Here is a 21,123-nt window from a genome sequence, read left to right as displayed (position 1 = left end):
AAGGGCACAAGGGGACACATGGGGACTAGTTGGCAAGGGAGATTGACACAAGGGGACAAGGGACACAAGCACAAGGGGACAAGGGACACAGGCACAAGGGGACACATGCAGCAGATTTTTGCAATCTGATTGCTTCTATAGCATGCAGATTAAGGCCTGTTTCACACTTCAGTTTTTTTACGTCAGCCAAAATCCGTCGTTTTGCCAAAAAAAAACGGATCCGCCATTTTTTTTGGCGGATCTGTTTTTTTTCCCATTGACTTGCATTGCGGCGGATTTTGACGGATCCGTCATAATTTTGGCATCCGTTGTCTTGAGTGGACGGACTATGAAACGTTTTTTGCGTGCGTTAAAACAGCGGATAGCAATGGATCCGTCGCTGTCCGCCATGCGTTATCATGGACGCCTGTGGGCGGCAAATCTGTTGTAACATAGTAACATAGTAATTAAGGTTGAAGGGAGACTTTAAGTCCATCTAGTTCAACCCATCCTATCCTAACTTGCCCTAACATGTTGATCCAGAGGAAGGCAAAAAACCCCATGTGGCAAACAGTAAGCTTCACATTGGGGAAAAAAATTCCTTCCCGACTCCACATACGGCAATCAGACTAGCTCCCTGGATCAACGCAACACTACGGAAACTAGTGTATATACCCTGTAATATTATACTTTTCAAGAAAGGCATCCAGTCCCTTCTTAAATTTTAGTAGGGAATCACTCATTACAACATCATATGGCAGAGAGTTCCATAGTCTCACTGCTCTTACAGTAAAGAATCCGCGTCTGTTAGTATGCTTAAAGCTTCTTTCCTCCAGACGTAGAGGATGCCCCCTTGTCCCCGTCACAGGTCTAAGAGTAAAAAGATCATTAGATAGGTCTTTGTACTGTCCCCGCATATATTTATACATTGTAATAAGATCACCCCTAAGTCTTCGATTCTCCAATCTAAATAACCCAAAGTATAATAACCTGTCTTGGTATTGCAGACCCCCCAGTTCCCTAATAACCTTGGTCGCTCTTCTCTGCACCCGCTCTAGTTCAGCTATGTCTTTCTTATACACTGGAGACCAGAACTGTACACAGTATTCTAAGTGTGGTCGCACTAGTGACTTATATAGAGGTAAAATTATGTTTTCCTCCTGAGCATATATGCCTCTTTTAATGCATCCCATTATTTTATTTGCCTTTGCAGCAGCTGCCTGACACTGGCCACTAAATGTGAGTTTGTTGTCCACCCATACACCCAGGTCTTTTTCAGTGACAGTTTTGCCCAGTGTTTTACAATTAAGCACATAATTATACATCTTGTTCGTTCTACCCAAGTGCATGACCTTACATTTATCCCCATTAAAGCTCATTTGCCATTTATCAGCCCAAGCTTCTAGTTTACATAAATCCTCCTTTAATATAAAATTGTCCTCCTCTGTATTGATTACCCTGCAGAGTTTAGTGTCATCTGCAAATATTGAAATTCTACTCTCTATACCCCTTACAAGGTCATTAATAAATATGTTAAAAAGAAGCGGGCCCAAAACTGACCCCTGTGGTACCCCACTGCTAACCGTGACCCAGTCCGAGTGTGCTCCATTAATAACCACCCTTTGTTTCCTATCCCTGAGCCAGCTCTTAACCCACCTACACATATTTTCCCCTATCCCCATTGTTCTCATTTTATGTATCAACCTTTTGTGTGGCACCGTATCAAAAGCTTTTGAAAAGTCCATATACACCACGTCCACTGCATTCCCTTGGTCCAGTCCGGAACTTACCTCTTCATAAAAGCTTATCAGATTAGTCTGACAGGAACGGTCCCTTGTAAACCCATGTTGATATTGGGTCATAAGTTTATTCTTCTCCAGATACTCCAGTATAGTATCTCTTAGAAAACCCTTCAGGATTTTACCCACAGTTGAGGTTAAACTTACTGGCCTATAATTTCCAAGTTCAGTTTTTGTCCCCTTTTTGAATATTGGCACCACATTTGCTATACGCCAGTCCGGTTGTGAACCGTTAATTGACGGAATCCGCCAACGGATCCGGCTTTTTATACTGAGCATGCCCGGAAGAATTTCCTTTAATGATTTTTAACCCCAAATTCCGTTCTGCCAGCTAAAACTCTCTCTCTCTCTTGTAGGCTGGTATGTTTATTAAAGGTGGAGGGTCAGCTAAAATAGACTGATCAAACCAAGCATAGCTCCTTGTAAGGGACATAGCCCTAATAAAAATCTTATCTCAATACTGCATTTGCGCCTGTTTTTTCTTGAGTTTCTGGGATTCTGAAACGAAGCATTATCAAAGAGGAAATAAAAAAAAAGAAAAGCAGTTAGATAGTGTAATTAGGGAAGCACAGGGAAATTTTCATGTAAGTACATTAGAATATAGAGCAGATTATGCCTCTAAATAGACAGGGATTTAGAATGAAAATTACTTTGCCTTCTGACCACCCCTTTAAAGTGTGGGGTGGCATAGCGTACGGTAGCCGGACCCCTCTATTCGTCATTCTAGGCATAATAACAGCTCGACGTTATGTTTGGTCTTTTGGCCATGGAACCAGTGGTACAATCTAGCCAGCTTCATAGCGGTACAAGCGATCTGTGAAACTTAGAGCCTGTGCACGCCGTGAGCTTCTTGCCTTGGTAACTGGTCTTGTTGGGACTGCAACGTGACCATACAAGCACTTTATAATTTTACCCTATGATTACTGTGTTATTATGAGGACATAATAAAAGTGAAGTTTTATTGAAGATATGGATGCTGGGCCCTTTTTGTTTTAAAGTAACTGCACCTATCTCCTCAGTTCTAAGAGATCTGTTTAAAGGGGTTGTCAGGTCAAAACCGATAAGTGTGCAGTCACTCTATGTGACTGCAGACTTAGGAGTGCCCCCCAGCTCTCACAGTGTGTGCTGCAAGGATTTGTCAGTTTCAGACCCAGGAACGTAGGGTACAGTGTGAAATGTTAGAGTTATACATACTCCCAGCCAGTGTGCGAGGCATCACTCCTTACACTTGTATAGAGCCGAGGCTTTGCCCCGACCAGTGATGTGGCTGGCCAGAGGGTACGTGTGACTAGAGGGGGCAGCCTCATTCTATACTAGTGTATGGAGAGCTGCGCCCACTGGCCAGGAGTATGTATAATGCCGGGGTCACACTTGCTAGAAACTCGCACAAGTCGCATGTCTCAATACCCAGCACTGCCACCGGCACTCGGACCGAAGTGCTCAGCTGCATAGAAATACATGCAGCCGCACACTCCGGTCCCGAGTGCCGGGTATTGATGTGGTGGGGGGGCCGGGTTGGGGGGTGGTCCACTGTTTACCACGTCCGGACGACACAGACACCAGGCGAAGCAAGGACAAGACGGAGGCAGAGTTCAGTTGTAACAGTTCCGGATTTTATTCGTCGTCCTCCTGACGACCACAACCACGCACCACAGCCTCTTTACAGTTCTCCGTCTCCAGGCCCGGGTACCTGCATCTTTCCTCCAGTCGAAGTGACGTCCCTCGCGGATCTTTCCCTGGGGCTGTCCTAGACCAATCTACCGCCAGCGCTTCACCTGCTCAAGGTCGTTGTCCAAACGGTACCCCCAAGGCCTCGTCTGTCCTGCAGTCCGTCGTGTCAGGGCCACCCCCTGTCCAGGCCCGGATTGGTAATATGCCCAACCGGGCATTTTCCTGCTGGGCCGCTGTCATGTGGGCCACGTGCGGCAGTGCCCGCTCATCTGGCCGCTTGCCAGCTGATGCGGCCACTGGCCTGGCTGTTGTTCCTGCTGCCGGCCCTCTCTGCGGGCACGGCGGTTATAGTTTCCAACCCTCCTGGGATTTTTCTATCCCTCACTGCAGGGAGATAAGCCACCATGCACCCCATCCTCGCCCTAGCATGAGACCTCCCCCCACCGCAGCCACTCATAGCATCGCTTGCCTGCTCTCTTCTCTGTACACAGGACCTGTGATGAGGTCACAGGAGGGGAGGAGTCAGGGGTCACGGTTATGAATGGGAAATCGAGGAGGAAAAAAAGACAACAAGCTAAGTCTCAGAAAACCAGAGAAGTTGGTAACTATGCAGATTGCAGATCCCTGATCTTAACCGCACAACTAGCAGCAGTCGTGGAGCGTTCCTACGTTGGTCCTAGATGCCTCGTCACAACCGGAGAACTACATAAGCCTAAAGCAGGAAAAGAGGAAAACTAACTGCCCCAGAGCAGACCCCAAAGGAAAGACAGCCCCCCACTGTATTGACGGTGAAACAAGATGAAAATACAAACAAAGGCAGGAAAATAGGCTGAGCAAACGATGGGGCCCGGCTAACTAAAAAGGACAGAAAAGGAAAGACACTGTCTGCAATCTGCCAAAAAAAACCTACAAAAATATTGTCCAACACTTCTGATAGCAAAATTAACCCTGAAGTCACTAGACTTCTAAACCTATATCAGCACTCTGAAATATTCTGAGACAGATCAAAAAAGAGGCCAATCTAGTAAGGAACAAAAAGCAGATTGGCAAATACTGATTAATAGGAGTGGAATTTCAGCATAGCCCCAGCAGGGGCAGGCTGATTACACAAAAAACTGAATGGACCGACAAGCGCAAGTGTGAACATTAGCAAAAAACAAACTTAACAAGACTGGAAGAGAGCTGAAGTCCAGGACCTGAGAAGCAGACTGAATCACCAGCACCCGGATAGGGCGTCGGCAGTCTTATATCCAGTCTGATACTCCGGAGATCCAATCGTTATCTTCCTCATCAGGTGGCAGATCACTACCACTTAAACCAACCACACTACCTCCTGTCACCACCAGAGGGAGAACGGAAGGGGAACTCTTAACTGGTGGAGCAGAAAATGAGTTCATGACAGGTCACATGATCAGGAGTCTTTGTCCAGACCCCTGACTCCGCCCCTCCTGTGACCTCATCACAGGTCCTATGCGCACAGCCCTGCCTCTTGGTGTGTCTGCAGGACTCTGCTATGCTGGTTGTCATGGTGCTGGATAAGGGAAGTATGTGTGGGGTCAGGAGGGGTTTACAGGGTAGATGTAGCAGAGCTGTGTGTATGAGGTGTACGGAGCGGAGCTGTGTGTGTACGAGGTGTACGGGGCGAAGCCGGATGTATACGAGGTGTACGGAGCAGAGCCGCGTGTGTATGAGGTGTACGGAGCGGAGCCGGATGTGTACGAGGTGTACGGAGAGGAGCCGTGTGTGAGGTGTACGGAGTGGAGCCGGATGTATACGAGGTGTACGGAGAGGAGCCATGTGTGTACGAGGTGTACGGAGTGGAGCCGTGTGTGTACGAGGTGTACGGAGCGGAGCCGTGTGTGTACGAGGTGTACGGAGCGGAGCCGGATGTGTACAAGGTGTACGGAGAGGAGCCGTGTGTGAGGTGTACGGAGCGGAGCCGGATGTGTACGAGGAGTACGGAGAGGTGCCATGTGTGTATGAGGTGTACGAAGCGGAGCCGTGTGTACGAGGTGTACGGAGCGGAGCCGTGTGTGTACGAGGTGTACGGAGCAGAGCCGCGCGTGTACGAGGTGTACCGAGAGGAGCCATGTGTGTACGGAGTGGAGCCGTGTGTGTACGGAGTGGAGCCATATGTGTACGGGATGTACGGAGCAGAGCCAAGTGTGTACGAAGCATACAAAGCGGGCTTTTCCCACGGACACAGGAGTACACGGCGGAGCCCCGAGGAGCATTTTAAAACTCACACATGACGTTCCACCGGAAGTGATGTGCTGGAAGCTGACCGGAAATGAGATAATTTCATGAGAAAATTGTGACGGAACTAGGAATGCTTTAGATCCATCACCATGTCCTCCTTCGACAGCGCAGACAGCAGGATCGCCTTGGAATCGGGGATGCTGGCCATGTGAGTGGATCATGATATGTCCTGCATCGGGAGGCTCAGGTGGGCATTACAATGGGAGCCGGGCTGCTATAGTATCTTAATAGAATATTTCTTTCTTTCTTTCTCATTCTCTGTTCTGTCCTTCCCTCATTTTCTTTCTCTCTCTGTTCTTTCTTTCCCCTCTTTCTTTCTTTTTCTTTCCTCTCTTTCTTTCTCTCTGTTCATTCTTTTCTTTCCCCTCTTTCTTTCTCTCTGTTCTTTCTTCTTTCGCTCTCTGTTCTTTCTCTCTCGCTTTCCTTTCTTTCTCTGTTCTTTTTTCTCTTTGTTTTCTCGCTTCCTTAGTACCAGTCAAGTGTGCCCACAGTACCAGCAAATGTGCCCATAATGCCAGCCACTGTGCCCTCAGTACCAGTCAGTGTGATCAGCAGTGCTAAATGGGTGCGGTTGGGCGTGGGTGTGACTAGTTGCAAAATGGATGTGGCTGGGACGTGGCCTAAAATTTGCAGCGGCGCGCCGTGCGCACCGCGGTCTTTTTCACTCTTTCCCTTCTGTAACAGTTGGGGCAGCTATGACCAGGGGGTCTGGTTGCCCAATGGATAGCAGTTCTGCCAGGAATTCTGTCACCGTGCGTGCAAAAGGGGACAGAGCTTTGGGAGGAGTACTGCAACTAAAAGCAATAAATAGGACTGAGCTGAAATACTTGGCACAGCTGTGACTACATGTTATATACTCATGTTAATCTCCTCTCACTTGTAACCTACAAGTGTACAAAGATATTATATAGTCACCATGTGACTAGTGGGCCTGTGTAACTTCAAATGCCAGGGCTGAATTTTAGTCCCATTCCGGCCCCGTCCCTTTCCTGTCAGTCCCCTGGTCGAGCTCTTCGCTGTTCTCCGTCTTCTGCTGAGCTCCTCCCGGGACTAGCCTGACTGGAACCCCAACCAGTCCTATTTATCCCCTCTCTCACCGGGAATTCCCCTCCGGGTTCCTATCTCCCCGCGCCCCATGACTAAGCGTTTCTCAAGCCCTAAGCTGTTGTTGAGTCCTGAACTACTCCCCCCTGCCAACTTGTGGTCATTACTAGGTACTGCACTCTCTTGTCTGTCTTTCCCAGCTATCACCCTGCTGTCCTTGTTAATCTCCATCCATAGTGCACCAACCGTTCCCTCCTACTTCCAGTCAAGTCCGTCCGTCAAGTCACCTTCCCCACATTGAGACGTGAGACTTGTGCGAGTTTCTAGCAAGTGTGACCCCGCCCTTACTCAGACATACCCTCTGTTTCCAGGTCTGAAACTGGTGAATCCACAAAGGGCACAGTGCGTGCTGTGGGGGAAGGTATTCATAAGTCTGCAGTCACACAGAGTGACTGCAGACTTATCGGTTTTGACCCCTTTAATAACATGCAATCTGTATTTTGAAAACTGGTGGCATATCGGCTTTTGTGTGTCTTAATACACTGTTCGGCAATGCTATTTGGCATGTTTGTCGGCGGGCGATTACATGAGCGCTGCTTGCCCACTATGTACTGAGTGTAATGTTGGTTTATGTCGGGGTGGCATACTTTAGCGTAGGTTTTTCTGGCCTCATAGGAAAGTAGGGCTGACGGCATTTTTCTAGTCTTCAGGCCAGGCAAACAATATAGATGGATGTTTTATTTTTCCAGTTGGGGGTACAATTCCGGAGAGCTCTCTGATGTACGCCTCTTTCCGCAGACACAGCCATTTACTAGGCGGAAAACGTTACGTCCTGCACTTTTTTTTTCTAAGACAACTTTTCCAAAAATGTTCATAAATTAGGAAACAAAAATAAGAAAGAGTCAAACTAATAACTGTGTCTAGGTCATATACCCGGCTGGAGCATAAAGAGCCAGATTCTGCACAGGCTCCTCCAGCACTTGGCGGCGCAGCTTCATTGTGTGACAACCGTTGTAAATAAAGTTTCTTGTTGAAGAGAAGCTATGTCATCCTTTCCCAATAAAGTTGCGTGAAAAAAAACAGCACATTTGACGTCAGCAGGCAGCTGGCTCTGGTGGAGTCAACATGGCGACTGCAGGCTCCGGAGGTGACGGGGAGATATCATCGGTTCTCTCCTCGGGACGTGGCACTGTGAGCTTCTAGTTCTTTCACACTTGTAGTCGTCCACCTCGTCTATGTCCGTTCCGTTGTCCTTTCTGTGTGTCGTCTCGCCATGGAGTGTGCATTCCTAGCAGCGGGTTCCTTCCTGTGCCGCTCCATGGCTGGTGCCCGCTCCCCTCACGTCCTGGTGTTGGAGGCCCCTGCTGTACTCGGCACAGTGGTGTCACCTCCATGGGGATTGTCAGTACAGTTCTGCTTCATCCGCCGCCCTGCTGCTCTCACCTGCAGCCATTACTCGTCCTGCATGTACCACACATTTCACTATAATAAAGCCCACAATGAAGGCGGATCAGCCTCCTCCCCCACAAGAGTATGCAGGCTGCCTGGTAATGGCTCGTCTCTGGGGTCTTTGGCCTCCAGGCTGTTTGACATTGTCACTATAGACACAATGGAAAGTTTGATTTATTTATTTTTTTATATACAGTATATTGCAGACAGGTGCATTTAACTTTATTAGGTCTCATAAGTCTGACATCCATCTTTGTACTGTGGCTCATAGAGGTAGGGACCCCCCCCCCCCCTCTGACATCCATCTTTGTACTGTGGCTCATAGAGGTCGGGACCCCCTCTGACATCCATCTTTGTACTGTGGCTCATAGAGGTTGGGACCCCCTCTAACATCCATCTTTGTACTGTTAACCATAGAGGTCGGGACCCCCTCTGACATCCATCTTTGTACTGTGGCTCATAGAGGTAGGGACCCCCCCTCTGACATCCATCTTTGTACTGTTAACCATAGAGGTCGGGACCCCCTCTGACATCCATCTTTGTACTGTGGCTCATAGAGGTTGGGACCCCCTCTGACATCCATCTTTGTACTGTGGCTCATAGAGGTTGGGACCCCCTCTGACATCCATCTTTGTACTGTTAACCATAGAGGTCGGGACCCCCTCTGACATCCATCTTTGTACTGTGGCTCATAGAGGTCGGGACCCCCCCCTATGACATCCATCTTTGTACTGTGGCTCATAGAGGTAGGGACCCCCCCTCTGACATCCATCTTTGTACTGTTAACCATAGAGGTCGGGACCCCCCCTATGACATCCATCTTTGTACTGTGGCTCATAGAGGTAGGGACCACCTCTATGACATTCATTTTTACTGTGACTCAGAGGCTGGGACCCCCTCTACCATATCTACCTTTATACTGTGACTCATTGAGATTGGGACCCCCTCTACAACATCTATCTTCACCCTGGCTCATAAATGTTAGGTCCTTCTTTATTATCCATCTTTTTCTGTAGCTCATAGTGATTGGATCTCTCCTCGATGACTTTAATCTTTACACTGTGCTTCAAAGCCCTCTCTTTGACATCAATGTTTACATTGTGTCTCCTAAAGATTGGGACCCCCTCTATTAGCGATGCACCATCAATCCCGACAACGATATGACCCAGTCAGGATTGCTGGTACATCGCTAAGTGGTCGCTAGTGAGCTGCCACACAGGCAGATCTCACCAGCAACATAGCGGCGGTCGCTACTTACCTGTCAGACGAGGCGATGAAGACGTCCTCCCGCCCGCGTCCACGCGTCGCTCCTGTACACAGCAGGAAGCTGCCGACGAGAAATGGACCTGGATGATCTCGCGCGACCAGCGATAACCAGCGGGGGAGCGGTTGGAGGTAAGTATCAGACATAGTGATATCGCTGCTGCGTCACAAAACCAGTGACGTTATAGCGATATTGCTAGCGATATCGCTTAGTGTGACGGGCCCTTTATAGTTGTCAGGACCCTCTATATGACCTTTATCTTTACACTGTAGCTTGTAGCACTGTCCTTGGCATCAATTTTTACACAACATAGTGGTCTGAAATAGATCTTTACACTGTGGCTTATCGATGTAGAGATAAGTGTCTGAGATCAATATTAAAGGGAATTTGTCAGTGGGATCAACCCTCCTAAGCAATCAATATGGGCATGGAAGTCATAGGAAGCTGAATAAAATGATACATTTTATATCTGATGTCTTATTCCACACTTTCATATATGTAAATAAGCTGTGGGCCAGACACTGATCTGCATTTTTTCAGAAATAGTGTAACAAAAAAAAAAAACCTCACCAAAAACTCTGTGGGAATGTGGCCTTAAAGGCTGTAAACGACTTGAGACTGGGGTGTAGGTTCACCTTTAGAAGCAGGAAAACGACCCTAAACATACTGCCAGAGCTACATTGCAATGGTTTAGATCAGGGATGTAAAACTCAAATACACAGCAACAAAATTAAAAGCTTGGGCCAAACTTGATATTTATTTTTTTTAAAAAATGTCTATAATTGATGAAGTGTTTCCTTATCAAATATAACAATGAACTTTTTCGTAAGGAAAATACTTAAGGGTTATTCCACAAACAAAGTACATTTTAACTGATAGATCTTAGAATAAAATATTGGAATGGTGTCATATAAGAGCGGGGGATCTGCCTGGTGTTGTGGGCCAAATATACTAGGGGGATCCACCAAGCATCATCGACCAAATGTACTCTCGCTGCAGGCCAGATTGGGCCTGTGGGCCAGAGTTTGACATGTGGTTTAGATCAAAGCACATTCATGTGTGTTATCAAAACTATTACCACCAAGTAGAATATTAAATCATGTCACTAAAGAAAATCAAATTTTAGCTCAATCTTTAGATTAACCCCTTAATGACCAGAGCTGTTTTCCATTTGTTTTTCGCTTCCCTTCTTTCCGGAGCCATAACTTTTTTTTATTTTTTCGTCTATATGGTCATGTGAGGGCTTATTTTTTGCGGGACAAGTTGTATTTTTGAAAATCACCATTAGTTTTATCATGTCGTGTAACAGAAAACGAGAAAAATATTCCAAGTGCGGTCAAATTGCAAAAAAAAAGTGCAATCCCACACTTGTTTTTTGTTTGGCTTTTTTGCTAGGTTCACTAAATGCTAAAACTGACCTGTCATTATGATTCTCCTGGTCATTACGAGTTCATTGACACCAAACGTGTCTAGGTTCTTTTTATCTAAGTGTTGAAAAAAATTCCAAAGTTTGCTAAAAAAAAAAAAAAGAGAGAGAGAGAAATTTGCGCCACTTTCCGAGACCTGTAGCGTCTCCATTTTTCGTGATCTCGGATTGGGTGAGGGCTTATTGTTTTTTTGCATGCTGAGCTGATGTTTTTAGTGCCTTTTTTTTACTTTTGGCATGCTTCAATAGTCTCCATGGGAGGCTAGAAGTTGCCACACCTTGATGAGCTCTGCTGTATAGAGGCGATGCTCAAATTGCCTCTATGTAGCAGAATTACTGCATTGCTATGAGCGCCGACCACAGCATTCCGGCATCAACAACCATAGAGGTCTCAAGGAGACCTCTGGTTGTCATGCCGACACGTGACGGGGGTCACTGGTGAGCGCATTTCCGTCCAGAAGCGCTTGTACTAAACAGCTAACATGTCCCGGCTTTGAGGTGGGCTCACCGCTAGAGCCCACATTAAAGCGGGATACTGCCATCGGACGTACTATTCCGTCCGATGGCAGTAAGGGTTTAATAGATTTATTAAACAAAACACTAAAAAGATCCATGAAAGAACCACACAAAAACACACAAAACCAGAGAAAATAGGGCAGTGTGGTTACAAATCAGTACAGGCATTTTAGTGACTCGGACTGTCTATGCCTGTATACTTTGTGATGTATATCATATATTTATAGCCAGAAGCTTACATTAAATAGATATATATCCATTACACTTTGAGGACTTGTCGACCTCACCAACATAATCAATATTAGACAGGCTTCAGGACATACATAAGTTGCCTTAAATCAAACAGAGATTAACAATAGATCTCGCATAACACAATTCAAATATTTCTCCCCTCAAAAAGACACTTGGGGCCCGTCACACATAGCGACTCACCAGCGATCCCGACGATATCAACTTGTCAGGATCGCTGGTGAGTCGCTACATGATCGCTGGTGAGCTGTCAAGTCAAACAGGCAGCTTCACCAGCGATCAGCACCAGCGACGCCGAGCGCGCGGCGTTGCTGTGTACGTTGGTTACCAGCGTGCTGATGCAGGGAGCTGGTAACTAAGGTACACATCGGGTTTCTAAGCACCGCGCACTGCTTAGAAACCCTGCGTTTACCTTAGTTACCAGGGTGCTGATCGCTGGTCTCCCGCCTGTCACACACAGCGATTCGTGCTGGCCAGCGGGAGACCAGCAGTCAAAAAAATGTCCTGGCTATTCCAGGACGATCAGCGATAACCGACAGGGGGGCGGCGGTCGCTGGTCAGTGTCACACATAGCGATCTCGCTGGTGAGATCGCTATTGCGTCACAAAACTTGTGACTCAGCAGCGATCTCGCTAGCGAGATCGCTATGTGTGACGGGGGCTTTATGCTGAATAAAAGAGAGATCCATACACACCATGTGCTATTGTAAGGTAAACACCACACTGCCCAATACCCCTGCATGCTTTTTGTGTGCAGGGGGTTATTCATGTGTGTGAATGGCGAAGTCACTGTCCAGTCCGAAATCCCGTTGAGAATCTGTGAAAATTGCTGTTCTCCGAAACTCTCTATCCAATCTCACTGAGCTAGAGGTAGTGTGTAAAGAAGAATGGGCAAAGATTTCAGCTTCTAGATGTGCAAAGCTGGTAGAGACATGCCTTAAGACTTGCAGCAGTAATTGCGGCGAAAGAAGGTCTTGCAAAGTATTGACTTAGGGGGGCTGAATACAATTGCACTACACAATTTTCAAATTTATATTTTTAAGATAGTTAAAAAACCATGTATCTTTTCCTTTGCACTTCACAAAAACTTGATACTTTGTGCTGGTATATCACGTAGGATTCAAATTAAATACAATTAATACTCTTACAAGGCACTGTACTACTAAGATTTTTATATTTGCCTGTATTAATTTATGCAAAGTTGGGTGAAACGGCTGACCACTTAATGGGGTCAGCAGTATTCCACTGTGGTGGACAACATGTGACATCACTTGCAGGGGCAACAGTAGCCTATACACTTTGGGCATTCTTGAAACACGTACTGACAGTGTGCTCTGTTGCCCGCTCCTTACTTCTGATCTGAGTTGCGAGAGAGCGCACGGTCACTATGCACATTGTACAGTAACAGAGCAAGGACTAGTCCAGTCCCTAAATCTGGACACTATGTGACCTATCAAGTTGATAAGTGATAACATATTAGAAGCAAAATAACCCTTTAAAGCGGTTGGTTGTCTGGACCAAATCAATAAGTCTGCTGTCACTCTGTGTGACTCAGATTTATGATTACCCCCAGTGCACGCACTGTGCATTGGGGGGATTCACTGGGACCGGAGGGTATGCTTGCTGTATACATATTCCACGCCCTCCGTTTAGTGACATGGTCTTTCATTGGGTGTGGTCAACTAGAGGACGTGGACTCTCCATACAAGTGGTCCCAGGCCAGAAACCAGCGAATTCCTGCAGCACATAATGCATGCGCTGGGGAAATCATAAGGGTATGTGCACACGTTGAGGATTCTGCTGCGGATCTTTCTGCTGCGGATTTTGCTAAATCCGCAGGTAAAATGACCTGTGTTTTACCTGCGGATTTAGTGCAGATTTACTGAAGATTTTGTGTGGATTTCGCCTGCATTTTTACAAAAGTGGATTCCTATAATGGAATTGACATGCTGCGGAAAATAAACTGCAGCAAATCTGCACGGAAATATTTGCAGCATGTGCACAGCTTTTATTTTACATTGAATATAATGGTACTGTACACCGCAGGAGAATCTGCTGCGGATCTACAGGGCAAAAACCACTGCGGATCCGCAGCAGAATCTGCAACGTGTGCAGATTGTACGGTGCACAGTACCATTCTAATCAATGCAAAATAAAATACGCTGTGCACATGCTGCAGATTTTTCCGCGCAGATTTGCTGCGGATTTGAATCCGCAGCATGTCAATTCTTTGTGTGGAATCTGCAGCGTTTTTACACCTGCTTCATTATAGAAATCCGCAGGTGTAAAAACGCAAGGGAAATCCGCACAAAAACTGCAGAAAATCTGCACTAAATCCGAAGATAAAATCAGGTCATTTTACCTGCAGATTTAGCAAAATCCACGAGGAAAAATCCACAGGAGAATCCACAACGTGTGCACATACCCTTAGTCTAGCCGTAGCAAGGGTATGTGACAATCAGTCACTAATCTCTGATTAATGCAATAGCAGAATGACACCAGTCACTAATATGGATGTGCAATTGAAATTGAGTGATATAAAAATTAACCTTTATTCTTTGACTTTAAAATGATTTTTTGAGACCCCAAATGAATTAAACCCTATTGGGCTATAGTGCTAAAAACAGTGCAGATACAAACTAATCACCCTATTGTACAGAGTCACCAGTGTAGTTAAATGTTGCTTCCCTTAACAGGTATCAGTGCTTGCAACCCCTCGTTTTTTGACCCAGTGTACATGACAAAAACACCTCCCCCTGCCAAATGGTGAGCATTACATTAGCATCTCAAATTAAATCAGAACACTCTCACCAATATTTTTCTGGTTTCCAGGGGTTAATCCAGTCAGCCAGGTACCCTTAACCCGGGTCCAGTGCTTGGCCTGTCTGGTTCAGGATGATGCGTCGGTGCGCTATGTGCTCTCGACTAGTTATAAGAGAGTATACTCATTGCTCGGGTGTCCTCCGAGTATTTGTGTGCTCGGAGATTTAGATTTCGTCGTCTCCGCTGCATGATTTGCGACTTGTAGACAGGCTGAATACATCTGGGAATTCCCTAACAGGCAGGCATTCCACACATGTATTCAAGCTAACAGTCGCAAATCATGCAGCTGAGACGACGAAAACTAAATCTCCGAGCACGCCCAAATACTCCGAGACCACCCGAACTTGCTCGGGAAAACCCGAGCAACGAGTATACTCACTCATCACTATTCTCAACGCCTTTCCTGTTTTAAAGGGAATCTGTCACCCCTTTTTTCGAATGTGAGCTGCCGGCACCGACATCAGGGGCTTATCTACAGCATTCTGTAATGCTGTAGATAAGCCCCGGATGTAACCTGAAAGATGAGGAAAAAAGTTAGATTGTACTCACCGGGGGGGGGGGGGGCGGTCCGATCCGGTGCCCCCATCTTCATACGATGCCATCCTCTTCTTTCCCTCCTGTCGTGGCTCTGGACCTCTCCCGGCGCCTGTGCACTGCAGGACTCTGCTCTACCCTCAACAGGGCAGAGCAGTGCGCCGGAGCCACGACAGGAAGGAAAGAAGAGGACGGCATCGCATGAAGATGGGAGGGACCGGACCGACCCCCCCGGTGAGTGTAATCTAACTTTTTTTACTTATCTTTCAGGCTACATCAGGGGCTTATCTACAGCATTACAGAAAGCTGTAGATAAGCCCCTGATGTCGGTGCCAGCAGCTCATATTCGAAAAAAGGGGTGACAGATTGTTTTAAAAGGCATCTGTACAGTCAGGCAATGAGCACCCGCATCATATAGAACTCATAGAAATGCTCATTCAGGCAACTATTTCTCGCCACCCAGTTACAGATATACGAGCACACTCGTCTCTGCAGCGCATGTATATGTTCTCAGTAGGAAAAGAGGGAGTAGCCACTGCTATTAGCGGAGCACAGCTATCGGAGAAGAAAAAGATCTGGCAGTGGAAATCCAACTACCTGATCCTTATCTTCCTTGACATCAAATATTGTAAGGTGGCTGCCGAACCCCTATTGGTAGGGAAGTTAACTTTAAGAAATGCTTTAGTACATATAGGAAAATGCTTCAGAACACTGGCCGTGACAGATTGTGAGCAGCTGGAGTGTTGGGAGAGATGGCTGCTCACCATCTCTCCACCCCTGGGTGTGGTTCACGTTTGTAAATTGTGCTGTTTCTCATACAAAGGCCTGTATGGGTGTGTGGCGGTTGTAGATCTCCTGGATTGAAGCTGTGTACCCACGTAAGCATTTTTTCCTCGTTTTTAAGCGTTTTTCCCTGTAAAAACGCTTCAAAAATGCATACGAGAAGCATCCCATTCTTTTTAATGAATTCCGCAATTTTTGTGCACATGATGCGTTTTTTTCCGTGAAAAAAAACGCATCGCGGGAAAAAAAATGCAGCATGTGTATTTTGCGGAAAAAACGTATTTCCAAGTATATTCTATTGGCAGGTGGATGCTCCTGTAAAAAACGCTTAAACACAAAGAAAACCGCGCAAAAATCGCTAAAACCGCATAAAAAAGTGCATTTTTCCTGGAAAGGAGTCCGTTTTTTTTTTCTGCATACGTGGGTACATAGCCTTAATGCTGAATAGTCCATATTATATGGCACCGTCCACTTAACCCCCTTTTGGCCTATGACGTATAGATACCTAATGGAAAAGAGAAGAATTAAATGAGCAGAAAGGAAAATGAGCAATTGTAAGTGCACAGTGCTGTATAATATCATGACTGCAATATATTAAGAGGATAAAAACTTTTGATTGGAATGCTTTTTTTAGTTTCAAGCTCGCCCCAATTCAGTAATGTACAACACCTGCATACTAAAAACAAAACAAATATCCTGGAATAAAAAAGTAAAAAAATATATTGCAAAAATTGCATGAAAGTAGTAATAATAGTAATAATAAGGGTATTTAGTTAACATAATTTTGATCAAAATAATGTAGAAGCCATCCCGCCACGTCACGGCAACCGGGTTTTTGGTTTTCTCTGTGTAAAGGTCATGTGTTCATATGCAATTACATTTTGCATGCACATTAAGTTACTTTTTCTGCTCAGACCCAGTTTCTCTAACACCTGCATACTGTAATTCTACATATTGTCTAAATAATGATGCTTATAATAATTTGATTCCTTGTCCTTTAGTTTCTGCTTCTAATGAAAATATGTAAACAACTGAGTTAACAGATGTCTTAGAATTTATTACATTTACTTTTTCAGGGTGGAGACTGGCATGGTCAAGTAGATAAGAGGATGAATTCCGCTAATATTAAAGGTACACGATTCAACAGTTCACTAATGTGAGATATATCCATTTGATAAACAAAATAATCCTCATTTTATATCTGTTACAGAGAACCCCTTCAAGTACTTGCTGGAATCTCTTGAGTGCAGTCCAGATAAGACTTTTTTCAACATCTCTAAATTGGAGGGCTTGGAGTATGGTAAGTAGTTTACCTGCAGAATAATACACAGCTTTTAATTTATTGTTGCAAGGTTGACTAGCCTTTGTCTGCAAGTTGCAAAGAAATTGTGGCATAACATCTTTCATAAAGATAATATTTCTTTATGGGGGAAAAACTTTCCAGCCATGTAGTCCTTGCTATATTGTTTATTCATCCCCGCTCAAAAAGGAAGAAGCACCATATTGGAGTACAGATTTTTCTGACATGGTTTGAGGTTGACATGTCACATTTTCAGAGTCCCTGAGGTGGCAAACAGTGGAACCCTCCCTCCCATAAGTGACCCCATTTTAGAAACTACACCTCTCAATAAATTAATTGAGGGGTGCAGTGAGCATGTTGACACCACATGTGCCTCTCAGAATTTTATACCATTGGGTGGTGAAGAAAGACTATAATTACTGTTTTTTTACCACTTAAATGTTTTATCCATTTTGATGGAATTGGAGTCAGTATAAAATAGACCAACTCCGACGCCTGAAATATATAATAAATTAGGTACAGTAGTTCAGTCCGCGATGTTCTGTAAATGTTTTCATAATTATTTTGGATAGTTCTGAAATATCCTATAATTGTCTGGTCTGTTCCTGATCTTAGGATCTGGGCTTTTAGCGGAGATGACTCTATGCTGCACTTTATGTACATGCTCAGTAGTGAGACCGAGCTGTGGAGTTGGTCAGGGAAATTGAGGAGTCTGAGTCAGTCAGACTTGGTGGTTTGGCTTACTGACTACACATCCCTGGTTTTGGCCCTACATATTTAATTTTTATAAGGGCTAATAAAAAATGGACCTCAGTTTGTTGTGCAATTTCTCCTCAGTACGCCAATTCCCTACATGTAATCGAGAAATATTTTTGAGGCACATTGGGAAGCTCAGAAGGGAATACTATAGTTCAGATTTTACTGTCAGGCTATGTGCCCACGTAAGCTTTTTTGGGCACTTTTGAAGCGTTTGTCTCTGGTCAAAACGCTTCAAAAACTCTTACAAGAAGCATCCCATTCATTTTACATGAATTCTGCACTTTTTGTGCACATTGATGCGTTTTTTTCCGCGAAAAAACGCTTTGTGGTAAACGCAACATTGCTCATTAATTTTGCGGAAAAGTCCGCATTTGTAGCTGTTTTGTGAGTCAGAAGACGCGCGGAAAAAAACGCATCAAAAACGTGCGTTTTTTCCGCAAAAAAACCGCGCGGAAATAAAACGTGCGTTTTCTGGGAAAGAGTCTAGTTTTGAAGCAGAAATTTTCTGCATACGTGGGCACACAGCCTCAAGGTTTGATGGTGGTATGTCACATTGGAAAACACCTGAGTTGCCAAAACAGCAGAAGCCCCTTCCCCATAAGTGATCCCATTTGCAATCTACACCACTCAATGAATTCATTTAGGGGTGCAGTGATTATATTGACACTTTCGGGGGTGTCACAGAATTTTATACCATTGGGCAGTGAAGAAAAAAAGGATTATGGTACATTTTTACCACCAAAATGTTTTAGCTGCAGACTTTACATTTTCACACAGGAAAATGGGTAAAAATGGCACCACAATTTCTGCTGAATGCGGAAATGCTCCATATGGTGCTGTTCAGTACTGCTTGACGCCATGGTGAGACTCTGGTGGGATGGAGCGCGATTTACTTCTCCTCTGCAGTATACACCCTCCTGCTGGCTCCAATTGAACCAGTTCTTGCTTAGTTTCTGTAGGCGGCTCTTGGGTCTGGTTTCAGACCCCAACATTTCTATTTTCAATTTTTATTTTTCCGTAAATTATTATTTTTTTAATTAACGGAGTGAAGGGGGCGATGGATCCTTTCAAGGGTCAGATCTCCCCCGAACCATCAACAGGCGAGAACGCGGGTTATGCCTCCCCGTACCTTCTCCTGCGATGAAGGGGTCATGCCTAGGCTCATTTTAGGGGCGACACTTCCTGCACGATCCTGATCTCCTCACATCAGCAAGATGCAAGCACATGGAGTGTCACCTTCATGTTTCCTCCCCTGGAGCCAGGCATATAGCCGAACAATGCCCCCATCTAATGGTGTCCTGCAGCTCCATTACGTCAGGGGATCAAGGAGGTAGAAGCTGCACAGAAAGGTCCTCTCCATACCCCTATCTAGAGGGAGGATTGATTGAGGGATATACCTTTAACAACAGCGCAGCTCTGGCTCTGCTACACCGCCTCTCTGGGTATGAGAAGACTGTTTTTCATCGCGTCCCCTGCATGACCACGCACAGAGGCAGTGGGTCCTGGGGGGTGAGGGGGAGCGCAGATCTGGTGCCCGGCGGCGCTTGGTCTGTTGTCCGGTTGTGGCCCCTCTTCAGCCGGTGTGCATCACCGGCAGGTGCCAGAAATTTATCTCCCGGCTTCTAGCCGGTCTAGGCCGCAATTTATATTCCTCCGCCCACCGCGAGTGCTCCCGCCCACGTTCCTGGCCGTGAAGCGCTCTCCTGTTCTCAGGGGGCCATGATCATTCACTCAGCCTGCTTCCTGATGACTACGAGGGCACTTATTGGCAGCGCTGACAGTAGCACTGCAAGGATCGCGGAGAGCACTTCTGCAACTTGACATCATCAACTTCTCCTCTGGGGACACAAGAACAGGACCTGGATGAGCTGTACTGGTGCTGTACCTCTGGAGGTGACATTAACCCCTTCTCTGCACATGCTATACACTTTTTCCTGCATCTGCAGCCCATACTCTGTATATAGCCTCTAGGGGTACACTGTCTCAATCTAAGGAGTCCAAGAAGGCTAACAAAACGCACACTGTTTTTTACCTAATGTGCCACTTGCAATACTGCCTTGCCCCAAGCTCACAATACTCCATTCTGCACGGCTTGTGACCCGGAATGCGCCCAGTGGCAACCCGCCGCCACCACCGACCCAAATGAATCTAGCCCCCCTGAGTGGGCTGCGTCCCTTTCACAGTCTATGCCTTCCCTGAACAAAACAATAGACTCTCCAGGGGCCCTCTTTAAGTTGGAACATTATTTTGCTGGCCATGGAGGGCTCTTGTGATGGTTGTGAACCATCCACCAGCAGGGGTTGTACTCTGTCAGGGGGTGCTCAGGTTTCTAGAAAAAGGACCCATGACAAGACCCCCGAACATGTTCGTGCTTCGGCGTCCGTGAGTTCACTTTCTCGCTCTCCCTCTCCTGAAGCGAACATGATTTTGAATAAGAGTCTGATACGTTCTTAGGGTACCGTTACACCTAGCGATGCACCAGCGATCCCGACTAGCGATATGATGCGGTCAGGATCGCTGGTGCATCGCTAGGTGGTCGCTAGTGAGCTGCCACACAGGCAGATCTCACCAGTGACATAGCGGTGGTCGGGGATCGCTACTTACCTGTCAGACACGGCGATCCTGCGTCCTCCTGCCCGGCTCCACGCGTCGCTCGTCGGCGCCACAGGAAGCCCAGCAGGAAGTGGCCGACGAGGAATGGTCCAGGAGCTTCTCGCGCGATCAGCGATAACCAGCGGGGGAGCCGGTCGGAGGTAAGTATCACATGCAGCGATATCGCTAGCAATATCGCTGCAACGTCACAAAATCGGTGACTTTACAGCGATATTGCTAGCGATATCGCTGCAACGTCACAAAATCGGTGACTTTACAGCGATATCGCTAGCAATATCGCTGCAACGTCACAAAATCGGTGACTTTACAGCGATATTGCTAGCGATATCACAGTGTGTAATGGGGGCTTTAGTCCAGGACTCGCAGAGTTATCAAGAGACGCTTGATTCCCTTATTGGGTAGGTCAACAAGACTCTGAGGGTGAACGAGGAATCTATATCCGCTCCGGAGCATGTGGTGTCTTTTAAAAAGACTAAACATTCTCAAAGTGTTTGCCAATCATCCTGAGTTTAAAGACATTGTCCAGAGACATAGGGACCGACCAGATAAACAATTCACAGGTCAGGGGCCTATTGAGTCAAGATATCCCTTTGCTCTGGATCTAATGAAGGATTGGCTACAGTCCCCTCCAGTGGACCCTCCTATATCACGTCTTG

At 46.1% G+C, this 21,123-nt stretch overlaps 1 protein-coding gene across 1 annotated transcript in view; it reads left to right on the top strand.

The window, feature by feature from the left end:
• Window positions 1–7,794: 7,794 nt before the first annotated feature.
• IREB2 (iron responsive element binding protein 2) overlaps window positions 7,795–21,123 on the top strand; it is a 148,483-nt gene continuing 135,154 nt past the window's right edge. The window contains exons 1-3 of the mRNA XM_073579368.1: window positions 7,795–7,943; window positions 16,872–16,926; window positions 17,006–17,095. Coding sequence (XP_073435469.1) covers window positions 7,878–7,943; window positions 16,872–16,926; window positions 17,006–17,095 — 211 coding nt within the window. The 5' untranslated portion in view covers window positions 7,795–7,877. The remainder of the gene's footprint in view (window positions 7,944–16,871; window positions 16,927–17,005; window positions 17,096–21,123) is intronic.

This window comes from Dendrobates tinctorius, unplaced genomic scaffold (assembly GCF_039654945.1).
Source record: "Dendrobates tinctorius isolate UK_male_01 unplaced genomic scaffold, ASM3965494v1 ptg000062l, whole genome shotgun sequence".
NCBI classification, from domain to species: Eukaryota; Metazoa; Chordata; class Amphibia; order Anura; family Dendrobatidae; genus Dendrobates; species Dendrobates tinctorius.
Note: the sequence above shows the minus strand (reverse complement) of the source record. Positions and strands in the feature narration are given on the sequence as shown.